The following is a 16,916-nucleotide window of genomic DNA, read 5'->3' on the forward strand; positions in this document are numbered from 1 at the left end:
GTAGGGAAATTACAAACATGGGATTATTGTAAAGAAAAGGAGAGGAGCCTGATGAAAATAATGACTTTACATAGTGCATAATATCTAGCCTTGACTTAATATCTCTCTCCCTAGCTTCATCCTGTGGGAAACAAGCTGCTCCTGCCTTATCTAATATCAATTTGAAATGTTTGCTTTGCTTCTGCAGAAATAAATGGTAAAAATGGTAAATGGTCCTCTACTTGTATAGCACTTTTCTATGCATTGCAGCACACTCAATGCACTTTCACACTATTTGGCCATTCGCACTTCCGGTCTGCTGCCACGCCACCACTACCACGAGGAAAGGGGAGAGTAGTGCTACCGCTGTGGGGGGGCTGGTCCACGCTGCGCGCCACGACGGCCAGCACCCCTGGACCACTCGGCGAGCTAAGGGAGCGGACGCTGCACTGAAAAGCCTGTCGGGTGCGGACCCCCACCTCCCCTCCCCTCCCTCGCCTCTCCCCCTTCTCCCACACACACACTCTCTCTTTTACTTAGGTAAACAATCTGAATACTTCTTCCAAACTTAATGCTACAGGATAAGGTCTTGGAACTCAGAAATAAATTAAATACAGTGTAGGTGACCAGCAAAAAACGATGCAACAATTCAAATTAAAGCCCAAATAATTGCTGGTTATCCCGTTGCATAATCACACAACGTTAAGCCACCTAGCTGATCCCGTCTCCCAGCTAGCACGGTTAGCTAACCAGTGTTAGCTGCCTTTGCTTACCTGTTAGAAGGATACGGAGGAATCTCAGCATCGTTCCCCTCACCGTTCCATCGGACGGCCGGTGGGGAGGGATGCCCGTTGTCCTGATGATGATGCCGACAGCCGATGAAAGCTACTGTCCACGCAAGGCATCAGCTAGCTTGCGTGCTACAATGGCTCGGGATGGCTAACTGACTACGAGCTAACGGCTAAGCAACTTTAACCAACTTGCCACTTGGGACGCGGGTGTAAGCTGGTTAAGGGCATTGTCAATGTGCGAGCAATGCTAATGAAGTGACAACAATTAATTATTGTCTCAAAATAACAAGTGAGGCTTCTGGTGACTCCGGGTGGCTTCACAATAACAGGATCCCAGGATAACGCTGGATAGGATCCATGCCGTTACGCCGCCCTCCTCACGTCAACAGTACGGGTGTATAGCCCGGAGTTTAGAGATGAGATTCCATCTAACCTTATCCTGCCCATAACCACCGACGGGAAGGGGCGGGGGGGAACAATGGATGAATCAGTCAACAAAGGCACAACAGGAAAGAGACATGTTTGCTGGCTCATTTCATCAAAAACTGAATTTCACATGAATTGATATATTATTGGATTAGAATTATTGATACATTATTGTGCTCATCACATGAAGATGCAGCTAATTTTAACTTACTTATATACCGAATTACTCCTGGGTATGTTGTGAGTTTCCCACCAAGGCTCACTTAGGTGTCATGACTGTTCTGTATTTTGTTCTATTAATCTGATTCTGAAAAGTAACTACTAACTAAGATTATAAAAAATATATATAGTGGAGTAAAACATAAAATGTTTGCTTCTGAAATGTAGTGAAGAAGAAGTATGAAGTCGCCGAAAATGAAAATAGTAACAGACAAATACTTCAAAATTGTACTTAGGTACAGTAGTTGAGTAAATGTACCTAGTCACTTTCCAGCACTGTGTAATAATGTGTACATCACTTTATTTTTATTTTTTTTGGAGCTGTAAAACTGGGTATACTTTTAATTACTTTATATACTCCTGGGTAGCTTGTGAATTTCAGTAACATTTTATCCATCCATCCATTATCTATGCCGCTTATTCCTGAATAGGGTTGTGGGGGTGCTGGAGCCAATCCCAGCTGACATTTGTTGAGGTTCTCTTAACCTCTAATACCATAACTATTATGCTGAGTAAATTTTATGCTATTGATTTTGAATCGGTAATGTATCTAGAAACTGAACGTATCAACTACAAGTAGTGGAGCTAAAAGTAAAGTATGGCAGTACAGTACAGTCTGAAATGTAGTGCGGCAACAACATAAAGTTGCAGAAGGTAAAACTGTTGAAACCATTAAAACAGTTGTGTAAGAAAACATTTGTCCCTTGCTATTTTTTACCCACCTGTTATGTTCATTTCTCAGGAACAGCAGTGATGTTCCAGGGTTACAGGGTTTACCATTACTAACCATTTCAGTCACTATTTAGTGCAATGGTGTTCTTTACCTCTTACAGATTATGGTTCAATGAGGATAATGCACTCGTTTTTTTATTTAAAAAAATGCATGTTAAAACTTTTTTTAATATACATTGGAAAGACCTACATATAAATTACATTATTTTTACATGACATTGATTTTTTTTTATTTCCTTTACATTTTGAAGTATTTTCTTTTTATGAAGTGATGTTGATAAATCAACATGAGACACCTCTTCTGTTCAGAAGACAAGAGTATCTTTGTTAACATGAATTGACCCAAACAGTATCTTTATAATATAAACATACAGGGGGAGGTTGCAAATATGTGAAATGAACCATTTTCATTTTATATGTTGATTACACCTATTAAGCCAAGCCGAAGAAGTTTCATACCATTAAAATACTTTTAACTATTGTTTTTAGGTTTTTTTAACGTTACAATGGGTCACTTTGACCTGCAACATAACAGGAGGATTAAATTAATTTTGAATTTGCATGTTATATATCTTTCTGAACAGTTACAACTTGATTTATACATGTTTTATTGTGGATGTTCAGCTGCAGTCTGTATTGTTTTTCACTGTGTCACCTCATTGATCTCCCATGTAATTCCTGTTGCCCCACTTCGTTTGTCTTGGCTTCTACCCACGCACGAATCATTTGCGTCATGACTGTGTCATGGCTGTGTCTGTGTTTTCGACACCCTGAGGAAGGCTTTTAGCTGAAACGCTCTGGTGGCAGCCATGGTCTCATGTGGACTGTGGGACAAAACTTGTTCTCAGGCCCAATTTGACCCCCACAATACGGGGCAGTTTCATTATTTTCCCCCCAGACATCCATAAATCAACCAGTGCTCTAAAGCTGAAATAATTAGCTGAATTCACTGGCAACAAGTTTGTTAAGTGATTAATTAAATGTTTTTCCAAGTACTCTTACCAGCTTCTCAAACATGAGCATTTGTTTTTGGTGAAAAAAAAAACATTTAAATATTGAAATTGAAATAATGATGGCAACTTTCTCAGTGTTTTCTGACAGTTATTAAAGAAATTAATTCTTAGATGTATTGATTATAAAACTGTTAGTTTTACTATTCCTGTGATTGAATAATCCAACTTTGCCTGAGTCTGTTCTAATAAACTTGTGACTAATTAAATTATGTAGAACTAAAGACATAGAGCAAACCTTGTGTTTTGAGGCCCCTGGAAAGTTGCTCACTTTGGTGTCGTAATAAAGGGTTTTCATTTTGCTCAAGCCTCTGAGAGTCTTGACTGCTACAACAGCTATGAAAGCATTAGGAAACAGTTCATTAACACTTAAAAAGAGCATTTGTTACAACTGACAATCCATTCCTAAAAGGGTGACTTATAAGTGATGGGAAAAGATGCCAATACAGGACCAGCAGTTCAAAATGACCCAGAACTCCATCACTATCATAGACATGACACAAATATTCACACTGTTCAGAAACTCAACAGCAACACAAGGTGTCACAATTCCACTCAGCTCCATGTGACCACTCCTGTTGCTGTCCGACTATACAAGACCCTTTCATCACAAGCCTGTGTTACCCAGTCAGAGAGAACAATGGATGAATCAGTCAGCAAAGAGACATGTTTTCTGGCTCATTTCTGAGTTGTCAAATTCTTTCCACCCAGTAAATGTCCTGACTCATTTTTTTCCCGTTGTATATCAATTTCCCACAGCAGAAGACTTGGCTTTTCTGTGGTCTAGAGTGGCTTTTTTCACTTCTGCACTTTGACCAAATGTGCTTACTTTTTAAGTACAGTTTATCATGCTAGCGTGTAGGAAGGCTTGTGATGGCAGTGAGAAAAACAAATCCAACAAAATACAGGTACTTCCTGAAAGACGGGTGCAACGTAGTTTTATTTTTTATTCCAATACAGAACCTCGTAACATACTGCCAAGGCTACAGCAATGGCAATGTTATTACTGAGAATAAACAAGAGTAAAAAAAACTGAGACCAATCCAGAAATGTGGGACTGTCCATTTGTCATCTCCAAGCAATTTATCATGGGAATTCATAACAGACGCAGCCAACTAGTCCTCTGTATTTATTGTTTACCAGTTATTGAGCCATGTTTACACTGCAGCCCTGCTCTGCTCTGGTCTTGGGTTTACTATAGGAAGATTTCTGAATTATTACATCAGTATTAGGATTAATCACAAGCACATGTCGTTTCTTGATGCATTTTATTGAGCCACTGGTCAAATAAGCATCCAAGTTCTCACTGTGTTGTAAAAGGTGGCTCTCTTCTTCACAAAGGAAAGAGTCTGTTTGTATATATTAATGAAAAATCTCTTTAATTCAAACTTCAAAACCAGGGCATTATAATTGTGTAACCAGTTTAAAAGTCATCATGCTGTCATTTCAAGGAACAGCATTATTGCCAGCATGAAGTTGTGAAATTACTTCCCTTTATTAACCGAGTCAACCTGCAGAGTCATGAAGAGAGGAAACAAAACAAATACATCATAAAATAACAAAACCTAAAATAATTTAGTTAACACTAGTCCTCTAAGAGATGACCTATTTCACAGGTTTGAAGTTTTAGTTGGTACCACAACTTTTCAAATTACTCCAATAAACTCTGAACAGCAAGCATTCAATAAAATAATGCATACAGCTATTTGGATAACAAAACAACCTGCTTCAGTTCCATCATAAATGTCTCTGCAGCACCATGTCAAAAATGTATATGCTGCTTTTACAAAGGTCCCTTGCCCAGTGCGTCATGGGATTTGTGTACCAACCATCGCTTGTCAGGAAAACCCCAAAGTTGAAGCATGTCTTCATTTGGAGTCTCCCAGCAGATGGACAATGAGTTCATAGGTGGACAGGACTATAGCTGTGTTAGGGATTTGCTTGATTAGCTGTGGAACAAGTCCTCTATAAAAAGCCGCGTAGCCTTCTTCCACCGCTATTAACCTCCCTGTCTGGAAGAAATACTTGTACTTGCTGCCTTCCTCACGCAGCCTTGTTCGAATGACCTCTGTAGGGACAAAAACAAAAAAATATTATTCATTTAAATGAACACTCCTCCCTGACATTTGTTATGTTGCACTGAGGAAACAGTGGTTTACCATGTGGGTAGGCTATGCAGGATGCACAACCCTTTGAAAAAGCAGCTGCCATCATCAGGCCCAGGAAGTCCGACGCACCTTTCTCCTTCTTACCAACCGGGGAGGTGAACTGGCTGTTGGCGAGGTGTTTTTTCAGTGTCTCATAGATGAGGAAACAGATCATGGTCTCTGAGATGCCGGCATAAGACGCCGTCAGGCCTCGGTAGAAGCCCCTGATTCCTTCTGTTTTGTAAACATAGCGAGCGCATTGCAGTCCATTCATCTTCTTCTCTCCTCTGGCTCTGAGACATGAGACAGATTAGGCACATTAAGGCTACAACTAGGAACCATTTTAAGAACTGATGATTAGAGCCCAGCAAGTACAGCAAACAGTTCAAGAATAAATATAAATAAATACATTTATTTAAACAGCAAGAAGTTTTCCTTTTTTTTTTTGTTTACTTGATAAATAACAAAATTGGAATCTGTTAAACTGTTTATCATCTAGGGATTAGTCACCCTTTAATCCAACAGGAAAGCATAACATCCTGTTTATCTTACTGGGTTGAATGAGTAACTAATCTAACCTAAACTGGGTTTGTTTGAAATCACTGAAGCATGTTACTCCATTCACAACGCTACCTTTGTGTTGCAGAACAGGTGTTTGATCTTTAAACACAGGGTTAATATACCGTCTACTTGATAATGTAAATATAGAATCCTGTAGCGTACACACAGCAGTGCGTCAGCACTGTGTATTTGTGGCATCAAGTCACACGCTCAGTCTCACATACTGCATAACTCAAGGACAGTTCCCTGAAGGCAAACTCTATTAAGGGTTTCTGTAAAAGGTCACATTATACAAGGTATCTTCCCATCTGCCACGACCCTTACACGGTTCTAAAATTGAACACTACAGTTTCTCTAGAGCTCAAAAAATATAATCCAAAAGGCAAAGCACACACAAGGCAGGTGGAAAAACAAGTGTACACACTTTTTCTCCAGCTGCATCCTTGTCTTGACCATCCAGACGGGGTTCATCAGAGAGTTGGTAACAAAAGCTGAGGACAATAATCAAAATAATCATTTTTGCTTAACTTCTATTAAGACAATTTGCATATCTTAAAACATCTCCAGAATATACTGCAATCAGATACTCTGCATTTGTCATGCAATTAATATGACCTTTTTCAAAGCCCTAACATTTTACAGGCCTCAGAAAGGTTCATGTTGCCAGAGGGTAGACAAAATGTATAAGCCACTTCAGAAACAATATCCTTTCGTGGGACTGAACTGCAATATATTGTACAGTTATTCATGTTATGTCCATTACATATATAGTATGTCACAAAAACAAACAGGGAGACTGCTCACCTGCAACACCAGCAGAGGACATGTGCACCATTCCGCTGTTAGGGACAAACAGCCCATTGAAAATCTCTTTAGATTTTGAGTATGCAGCAAAGTAAATGGCTCTGAAATACAGAACAAACTGGTAAGAACTCTGGACAGAAGCAGCTGTAAAATTTAAACACAGCACTTAAATATTATTGCGTCTTCAGTTTGAAAAGGTGCTTTTGTAAGAGCTGGGAAATAATGCAAATGATGCAAAGTGTATCTGGAACAGTCTGTGTCCTGGTGCCCATTCTCTCTGCTTGGTTTCTAGAAGAGACTATGGGCTGAATAAGCACTGGGTAGTACAGATGGCCAGAGCTGCTCTGAATGTAGGTCATGTCCAGGTAAGTCAGTGGAATTACTCAATAAAGGCTCATTCCGCAGCTACTCATTAACCATGGGGAAAATAAATTTTAACATGTCCTTTTTTATGTTAACAAAGTCCCAAAGTCTGATTAACATTTTGTGCAGTAAATGCATTATGATTATTCAGTTCACTAGACTTTACTTCTAAGATTATCAAGTATGAGGAAACAGGGCAAAGTTCTGACTATTTGTTGGCACTAAAACCAGAACAAAGGTGACACTGAAACTTCACAAGATGAACACAAGGTGTAAAATGTCCCACACAAATTTAAAGTGGGACAAGTAGTTCCCAGTTATTGGCATTAGCTTTATACCATTAGCACACTGGTTGAACTCTGTGCCTGGGAAACTTCAAACACAGCTCCTCATTGCTGCCTTGGTTTGTCCGCTGAATTAAATGACAGAAACTGTATGCGGGTGGGAGCGCACTGAGAAGATGCTGGCATGACAGCAGCTTCCTTTTTATACAGACAGTTGATGCCGTCAACCATTAGAGTTAAAAATACAGACAGAACCTCTTTGTGTTTTGTTTTCTTTTGCTAGCAGTTATGGTGTAACATACGCTGAAGTGTCCTGAAGAAACCACCAACTGAGAAACCACCACTGCTTCACTTCATAGTCTCTGCTTTCTTCATTGTTTTTGAATAGGTAAATTGTGCATGTACACTGAGATTGCCAGAAAGACCAAGCACTTTGTTAACCAAAACACCACACCCCTGATGCATATGAGCAACTAAACTGTGCAGTGCAGACAATCATTTCATTGTACCTTGAGGGGGCCACACCAACAAGGTTAGGCCCCAGGCCACGGAAAAGTGATCTTGGCCCCTCTTTTTCAAGAATTGATCTGAAATAGCAAGCAAACAGTCATAAACCATAAAAACACAAAGAAATATTAGACCGGGTTTTATTCGTGTACATGTCCTCTACATTTTGTTACAAAGGCCTTGGGTTCTATTAAGGGAATTAGTATGATATGCAATCATTCCTTGTATTACATCAGTCCTGTTTTGCATAGGTTCCTACATCAAGCCCGGTGTCCTCTGCAACACTTGGCAGCCACATCCCTGTAGAGTTTAACTTTTTGTAGATAGTGACCTTCACTCTTCACATGACTGTCAGGTCAGCTTAGGACCAAGCAAGAGGGGGAAGGTGCAAATGTAAATTCCACTGGTTTCTGTAATGCACACTTCACCTCTCAAGCAGTACTCAAGCATTCAGCTTCTCTCACACTGATACCCAGTACCCTCACAATGTTTTCCAATCTCAAGGTTTTCATGACCGGAGAAGGGGTTTAAAGGTTTATAATGAATTTTTCATGTTTTATACAAACATTAGCATTTAAATGCAAAGATAACTAATGACTGAAAAAAAAAATCTATCTATGAGCCAAAGAAAATTGACTTGAACTGACTTTTCATTCTCCAAAAACAAACAAAAAGGTCAACTTTTACAGCCCAAGATGACAACAGACACCAGTTAAGACCGGTTCAGTCTGTCCCTAGGCCTCTGAGTCTTATATAACACTGACACAGCACCGTCATTAAAACCTTCTCTTGCTCCTCTGACCAACTGGGACTGCTTCTGGTCTTGCCCAGCCTAAGCAAACTCATGAATGGGCCATTTTGATGAACCTACACAAACTTTGCTATAAGCCCATCTTGAGGTCAGGCAGAAAAGCTTGTTTTGAGTTACTCTTAACAGCTGGATAAGGACACTAAATATGAGCAGAATATTGTCTACTTAATCCTTATATTATTTATGACAGATTAGAGGCCTTCATTTTAAGACTATGAAGGCAAAAAGCAAATGTCACAGATGAAATCACAAGAACTGCACTGGACTATACACAACTATTCCATACACAGACAGTTACACACTAGACAAGTCTAAACAAGCCTTCTAGTAAACTAGAATGCCACCTTACAATCAGTAGTAAACAATTATATCAACCCATACAGTACAATCTTGATAAACTGCACTAGCTGTGAGAATGTTCTGTCCCTGTTTCTGCAGGCAGAAAAATACTGTTGCCTCAAGAGATAGCCCACGCTGTGCACTGCAGCACCATCTGCCTAACACACACACACACACACACAAACTTACCGTAGAACCTGCAGCAGCCCAGGTGCAACTGTGCCCTGTCGGATGACACTAGTTCCACTTAACGTGCCCAGGTGGACCTGGAAGATAGGCCGGAGGGTCAGGCCAGAGGACTGCAACCGTGTCTTCAAGACCTCCAAGGGGCAGGTCACGATGGCTCCCACTGTACCACTACATCTGCAAATTGATCGCACAAAAACAAGATGTTTAAAATCTTGCTAGCAAAGTAGCTTGTGTCCCATTGGTCAAAACATACATGTTTTGATCACTGTAATACAACAGTCAACTCATTTAGAATAGTCTCTGGAACAGATGTGACCAAGCCTGTGTACTGTCTAAAGGATAGACTCAAACATCTTAAAAAAATAACACCTGACATAGTTCTCTATTTACTGCTCACTGTAATCTATCCACCCCCTTTCTGGCAAACAAACACATGTGGCCATTTTGACATACTATATGCATGTATCCTGGAGCTGTGGCCATGACCACAAAGACAAAACCAAAAAAAAATCTATGGAGCGGGTAGTTGTGTGCTGTCATAAGATCAGTTCGTTTTCTGAGATGTGTTCTCAAATGGCTCGGCATACAGCACAGTCAAAAGCACCTATATTATGATAAGTCAGTTATATTTAAACTAAAAAGCAGTCGACATTCCCATCATTTCACAACACATCAAAACACAGTTTTACATGCGGGCTAAAATTAAGCTGGTAATAACATTTCAAGGGTAAATGGCGACAATTCTAAACAAGCTAACGTTACATTAATGTGACCTCAACTGGATGTCACATGGCTCGTCGTTATGTCTGAGTTGTAATAAGGTCAGGTGGTGATGAGCTGTTGACTTTGCTACACGGAACTATGGTTGTTGGCACAGCTTCACACTGCACTTCAGTTCTGCATAATGATAGCATACAACGTTAGCCAAAGCCAAGGCTAACATCTCGTGACACTGCGACGTCCAGACAGAACGACGATGAGAGACTTAGCTTAGTTAGCTTACCGCTAACTTGCGGTCTTGGGCTATACATTACAGCGTCATTTTGACATGCATTACATTACTTTACATGTATTATCTAAACATCGCGTTGTTACTCGTAGTACATATATGGCCTTAGAGTTCCAAATAATGAACAGTGGCACCTTGTTAGTTAATGCTAACGGCTATCAGGCGTTAGCAAACGCTAGTTAGAGTACAGTAGCTAGCTACAACGTTAATAAAAGATGTCGCTGGCCGGGTGGTTCATTTGCACGTCAAGTACTGTAGGTTATCTGGTTCAAATGTAAATTGGCAACACAGATGTTAGCTTTTACTTTAACCGAGTCGTTTTACATAATAAACAAGCAAGTGAAGAACACAGTGACAAACATGTTTAACATTACAGTACAAAGATGCAAGGTGTTAACACGGGCTATCTTGAATCAATATCGACTTTATGTAGTATAAGTTAGCAATGCTAACTGGCGGCTTTGTAACCTACACATGAAAAAGTAAATCATCTTCGATTTCATGATCACGACCATGTAGTCTTAGGTCGATTTAACTACCTCTTCGTGTTAGATCAGCCTTTTAAGCCGTAATTAACGTTCGTTAACTTCGGTTTGAAACAACAGGCTAACGTTAATGTGACTTACCCCCCGGCGAAGAGATGTAGTAGCGTGTCTTTCTGTGCCATCTTTTTCGTTTTTAAGCAGCCAACATACTCTTATTATAATTCTTTTAAAATCGTGTTACAGTGAAATATCCGACCTATAGCTCTAAGGTCCCGGCGTGCTACCGATTGTCTGTATCTGTACCAGCTCGGCAAAGCTGTAAAGTTAACATTAATCGGAGGTCAGATCGGCAGTGTGACCTGAACAGGCTGTTACTGTGACGTCGGTGGGCCGGACGGGGGTGTTGTCCGTGACGTAGGCACACGTGCTCTCCACCTTGTGTCTCTGACCCTTCTCCAAATTGTTACCAAACCTCCCGGAACAACACCAGGAAAACACTTAGAACTTAACTTACAAAGAGTCTCTCCTCACCTTCCCTGATGTAAAAGAAAAGCCTTAGTGATTTACAGAACCAATCAACATGTCCAGTGACCCTCATACAGTTTAGATTTACAGTGTCACCTACTTTTGTAGTAAAAATAAGGCAATGTAAGCTGCACTCATACGTACACTAACTGACTTGTTAATGACAAAATATATGCTAAACTATGCTGCAAAGGTCATCGCATGGCATAATGATACATCTTGATGCACATTACTATCTCAAAACAGTTATATAATACTTGTTATATCTTGCAGCAATGGCACTGTTCATGTGTCTACCTGGCATTAGTCTGTTCCTCTGATAGGTAAGGTAGGACTTTATTGATCCCACAATGGGGATCCCACAATTCCTGATAAGAAAACATATGATACTATGCCCTGTGAGTTATATGTTATAAAAGTATGAATGTAACTCCTGCTGACAACCTGATGATATCTACTGAAAAATAAGTTAATCACCTTAACAGCGCCTTGTTTGCTTCTATGTCTGCATAATAATATCTGTGCCATTGTGTAACAGCTTGCACTTGATTTTTGTCTTGTATGACTTCATAATATTTGATTTCTTGTATTGACAGTGTGCTCTGATCATGCTGTACTACCTGGGGTAGTACAGCATGGACCAGCTTTAAGGCACAGGACACTTCCCAGGACGCTAAAATTGTGGACCCACACCTCACAGACTTTTGAGAGAGAAGGAGTGATAGTCTCTGTATGGAGTGGCTAAAATAGTGTGTGTGTTTAAGTTCACTGCCAACCCTAATTTTTCATCACAACTTTGTTTGCAGTGACACTGCTATAGTTGTAAACTGATGTAATAAAGACAGGGGGGTCATATCTCCAGAACCCCCACTGCTGGTTGATTCCTCCTTCATGACTGAGTTGTTAAAGGCCTACAAATCCACACAGGTGTTATTCTGGCTGATTAAGCCTATTAGGTTTACTGAGGTCCACAAATGTCCTGCCCTAAGAGGCCTTTAATAGTAGACATTTTGACCTCTCATAGGTGTTAACTTCACAAATAGCTCTGTTCTACTGAAATGCTCTAGTAGACCTTGACAATGAGCCAGCGCACGCACTGTACCCAAAGTGGCTATATTTAGAATTCAAACTTTTAAACCATTTTAACTTGTGAAGTGGCAGGATTTTTCACAACAGAGCCTTAAAAATCACTGGGATTCCAATGTTGCATCTTAGAAGAGTAAGGCAACTCAAAATATATCATAACAGACTTGATATCTAGTTTAAGGTAGAAGGTAATTTCTACACATGTGAACTATAGAGGGTGAGGAAACAATCTTACTAAATATTTGCTTAATTTTACTGTTACAGCACCTTAAATAGGTTTTCAGAAGTTTTTATTTTTTCAAGGGTAAAGTTTGCAGCATTTAACAGAGTTATAACATTAGATTTGAGACTTAAAAAAAAAAAAATTACTACCTTAAAGTGTACTCATTTTGTCCATCCCATGCAGCTTGTAGTTTGGTAATATTTTCAGAATCGTTTTCCCTTACAATGCACAATATAGAATAGATGATTTGAAATAATCTTTAATAGATACAAATCTACAAGGAAGAGAAATAAACTGGAAGCTGCAGGCAAGAAAAAGGTGCAGCAGTGTGTTCACATGCAGCTGACTGCTGAATGAGGACCACGTCTGCACATTTAAAAACACTAGAGTCAACAGGTCTATGATATGGCATTCAACAACACGTTGGCAATCTGAGGTTTTCTTACACTTGTGCAGCACTTTGTGAATTGTCCTTTTATGCCATGAACCTGATTTAGACACAAGTCTGTTTCATGAACCCCCCACCCCACCCTAATGTCATAAAACAAACACTACATCAATGGCCTATGTGCCAGTGAGACTCAAAAGTAGCATGTCTTCATTCCAACCAATTATGACAGTACAGGTGCTACACTAGTTGGATTCCCTTCTATGGTTTAATATGTCATTGAAATCAGCTGACAACACACTGGTTAAATTAAAAATAAAAACAGCACTCTTGGGCCTCACTACAAAACTACTGCACTACAAAAACCAGGAGTGACAAAACAAACACAAATGTACCGAGACAAAATTCCTGCAGATGCATGCTACAAATAATCACAGTGTTATTATGCTTCTTACAATTTCTGCTGAAGATTTTCCTGTTAGATGCCTGATGGTAAGCAACAGGGCACTTCCATATTGCAGAGAAACCTGATAGTGCAGCGAGTGGTCTGAGCTGCTCTTTCGTTGCCTCACAGAGTATTCATCCACACTGCACTACAGACTCACTATGGAGTGGTCAGTATCTCCATTGTGTTGGGAACAGCAACTTTTATTTATTATACCATTTTAAAAATACATTTTCTAAAAGCAATTCCATGTTACAATTATCAGTTTGAGAGGGTGTAGAAGTTGTGTATGTGCTGCCACCTTTTGGTCAATACTGGGAATGCACTCATAAAATTCAATGTCTATCACACAATAGCACTTAAATTTAAAAGGCTACAAGACAGAAATTCATAATTGTAAAGCCTGGAAGTCACAGCAGAAATACTGATCACAAATGTCACATCAATCTGGATCAGCATGTGCATAGTGCTCAGTGATTCCTGATTTTATAAAGTTAGAGAATACAATTGCAAAGAGTCTTAAAAAAAACAGGATAAAGTCAAAAGTCCAGCCAAGCATACTTGTTGAATCATCCATGAGGCTGGCACAATCCTAGAGGTTTGGGCAATGCCACCAATCAGATTCAAAACTAGAAGGATCACAGAGAAGCATGAGAGAGAGATGAGGGCGTACTGCATGTTGTGACTGCTCGGTTATTGGTAGAGCAGGTAGTTCTTAAGAGAGGCTGGCAGGGGCAGTCTGTGGATTTCACTCAGACGGTCTCTTCCTAATGCCGTCCTCACTGAACGCCTACACAGGTCCATCAGAGAGAGCGGCTCAGCTGGAGGGGAGACAAGAGAGGGAGAGGCATGAGGAAGAACTTTTGTATAATTTTCGCTGGCAGGATCTCTTTTCAGAAGTGTAAATTCTTGTAGGCTTAAATCTGAGAGTCAGTGAAAAATGTAAGATTCATTTGAACAGCATTAATATCTGTCACTATGCAGAATAATAGTTTTTGTAGGCTATAAAGTCATTCTTGTGCTTGATAAAAAGAGTTGACAATTTGCTTCCACTCTACCATCAGTCCATATGATTGTCAAAATCCGAACCGTTTCATACTTTTGCCTACAGAGGAAGCTAAATAAAAACAGCCTCAGTCTATATAGGATCCATCAGAGAGAAGATATTCAACGACGAGGTTCACACTGATTTGAATTCCCTCTGAAGTTAAAAAAATAAACAAAAATCCCACGAGGTGATGTTAACACATCTGGGTATTGCAGAGGATTTCTCCCTGAGTGTGGACTGAAATGAAAATCAACCAATGTCTGTACTGTACATAAGATTAAATCCTAGGATAAAATGATCATTTCTGTGATTTGTTAATCATATCTTTGGTTTTTGACTGCTTTTTTTTTTTGGCCTCTCAATGTGATGGCAATAGAGTAGCTATTTTGAAAATTTTCATGATACCAGCCAGAGTTTTAGTATTTATACCAGTACAACACTCTTGAAATCTTTAAAAGAAGAAACATTTTTCTACTAAGTTTGTAATTTACAGAAATAAGAACTTTCAAATACATATCTTTGAGCAGCCATAAAACCTAAAACATCTCAAATTAATAAAATCTGATCTAGACAAGAAAATCTGATCTGAGAATTAAAAGCAAGACTTGAGTCTCAATAAATGAGTGCCAATTTAACACTTGACAATTTCCAGAATGTGCTACAGTGATTTTGTTCTGCCTTCAAGAAGTACTCGCATTCAGTATACAGCCCTGCAGACATCTCCCATTAATTTGGACTTTTGATGTAAAATCTGGGTCAGTCAGAAAAGAAAAAAAACAAAAAAAAACAAAACCAAACTTCCAGCTACAGTATATTCTGTAGCCAAGTGCCAACAATGTGTACTGGATTTCAACAGCCTTTAACAACAATGTATAAAATAAGGGATTTCCTTGCTCCACATCCAACAGGAAGAGGAATGTCATAGCAAATTGAAAAAAGGTTTTATGCATATCACTGCATCTATAGTGCCAATTTTACAAAGACCTAAACTAGGTCAAGGGATCTGAGCTGAACATAAAAGTCTAATGAGCACAGAGCGCTTGGGACATGTTGGTAGTACAGCATATTTTGTAAGCATCTCCATCTCCTCACTGAAAGCTCGTGATCTGATCGCCATGGAACAACTGGGATTAATCAGACTGGAACCATTTTACATTTGTCTGGGGGGTGGAAACAACCCACTTTTTTGTACATCATTAAAAACCACTGGATGTTTTAAGGTCATAAAAGTTAATAACAAAAGGGAAGGTTACAGTCATATCACGCTTTTACTCTGCTAACTCCTAAGATCAGGACACTGACATTTTCATAGGGAAAAGTAATTGAGGGATAGTTAAATATTCATTCATATGATATCTGGACTGCAAGGCAAGAACACAAGTAACTTCAAGTTATCATATTTACTGCTTTACATGAGAGCCAGACAGGCAGCCATACCGATGCCAGTTCTAGACAAAAATGCTGCTCTACAGTAACCCCATAGCTACTAATATGCCCTGCTAGAACAAACCCTTAGCTGTCACACCTGGGTCCATTGCATCAATAAATGTTGTCACTGGTTATGCAAAAGCTGTACACAGGACATTGTCATGAATCAGATAACACTGTCACTCATGACTGAAAAGAGAAACATTTCACATTTTTCAAGTTTGTACTTACGATCGAGTCCATTTATGTACCGGATTCGTATTTCACAGTGTCCCCATACGGCACTCACCACTGGGTACAGCTTCCTGCCCTTAAGTCCCCTGAATGCCACCCCTAGATAATGTCCATCCACTATGTAACCCAAAGTCCCCTCGTCCATGTCCAAGACTACTAAGAGGGAGTCTGGTATTATGAAGGTATCGTCTGGCTCGAGAAAGGCTGGGTAGGTTTTTCCAGCATGATTCTTGCCATCATGGTAGAGTTTACTTCTACACAGGTCCCAGCCCCAGGACTCGGCGTTGCTTCCTACCAAAGCTGTGTAGCCCACTGAGTGTAGTGGGGCTTCACTTGTAGCCACTCCGACCACAGCGTGTGTGCCCCTCTGACGCATGGCCCAACTGATCTCCCACACATGCAATCCCCTTGTGTAGCCAACACGACCCCGGATGGCGTCAGTGCTCTGTGCCACAGGGTGCCTGTGAAACACCAGCTTGTTGTCGTCCTTGACGAAAATGTTCAGTGAACGGTCATCATTGTTCCATGAGTGCTGGACCTGAATGTCCAGGCTGGCAGGTGGCATGTCCAACAGCAGATCCAGTCGAGATGGCTTAGTGTGACTGAGGGCCTGTAGCTCCAGCTTCAGGGGACTGAATGCAGGATCCCGCATATCAATGGTTTTAATGCCACCAGGAACTTTTTGCCCCATGCTCCAGATGGTTATAGCAGCTCCTCCTTTCTCCTCCTCCTCCCCCCTCCTTAAAGACTAATGGGGGGAGTAATCAGTCTCAGACTGTCTCCTCCACAATGCTCCAAGCAGCATAAGTAGCAGGTTTGTGCTGTGTCAGTAGATGCAGAGATCAGATCATGTGTTGTCTGAAGCCTATTTGAGAGATTGGAA

General features: G+C 40.1%; 3 protein-coding genes across 3 annotated transcripts in view; all 3 read right to left on the reverse strand.

Annotated features, from left to right (window-relative positions):
* Positions 1-783, reverse strand: part of LOC109968940 (uncharacterized) — a 5,843-nt gene extending 5,060 nt beyond the window's left edge. The window contains exon 1 of the mRNA XM_020615544.1: positions 753-783. Coding sequence (XP_020471200.1) covers positions 753-783 — 31 coding nt within the window. The remainder of the gene's footprint in view (positions 1-752) is intronic.
* A 3,726-nt stretch (positions 784-4,509) lies between these two features.
* Positions 4,510-11,141, reverse strand: slc25a33 (solute carrier family 25 member 33). The gene is made up of 7 exons (XM_020620522.1): positions 10,798-11,141; positions 9,163-9,336; positions 7,826-7,903; positions 6,670-6,770; positions 6,290-6,356; positions 5,317-5,597; positions 4,510-5,225 (listed from the first exon to the last, which is right to left on the reverse strand). Exons 1-7 carry the CDS (start codon positions 10,836-10,838, stop codon positions 5,026-5,028), a joined length of 942 nt encoding a protein of 313 aa, XP_020476178.1. The 5' UTR covers positions 10,839-11,141; the 3' UTR covers positions 4,510-5,025.
* A 1,870-nt stretch (positions 11,142-13,011) lies between these two features.
* The window catches only part of spsb1 (splA/ryanodine receptor domain and SOCS box containing 1), a 10,312-nt gene continuing 6,407 nt past the window's right edge, over positions 13,012-16,916 (reverse strand). The window contains exons 2-3 of the mRNA XM_020620084.1: positions 16,031-16,898; positions 13,012-14,144 (exon numbers count right to left, since the gene is read on the reverse strand). Coding sequence (XP_020475740.1) covers positions 14,017-14,144; positions 16,031-16,724 — 822 coding nt within the window. The 5' untranslated portion in view covers positions 16,725-16,898 and the 3' untranslated portion in view covers positions 13,012-14,016. The remainder of the gene's footprint in view (positions 14,145-16,030; positions 16,899-16,916) is intronic.

Source organism: Monopterus albus, unplaced genomic scaffold, assembly GCF_001952655.1.
Source record: "Monopterus albus unplaced genomic scaffold, M_albus_1.0 scaffold6.1, whole genome shotgun sequence".
NCBI classification, from domain to species: Eukaryota; Metazoa; Chordata; class Actinopteri; order Synbranchiformes; family Synbranchidae; genus Monopterus; species Monopterus albus.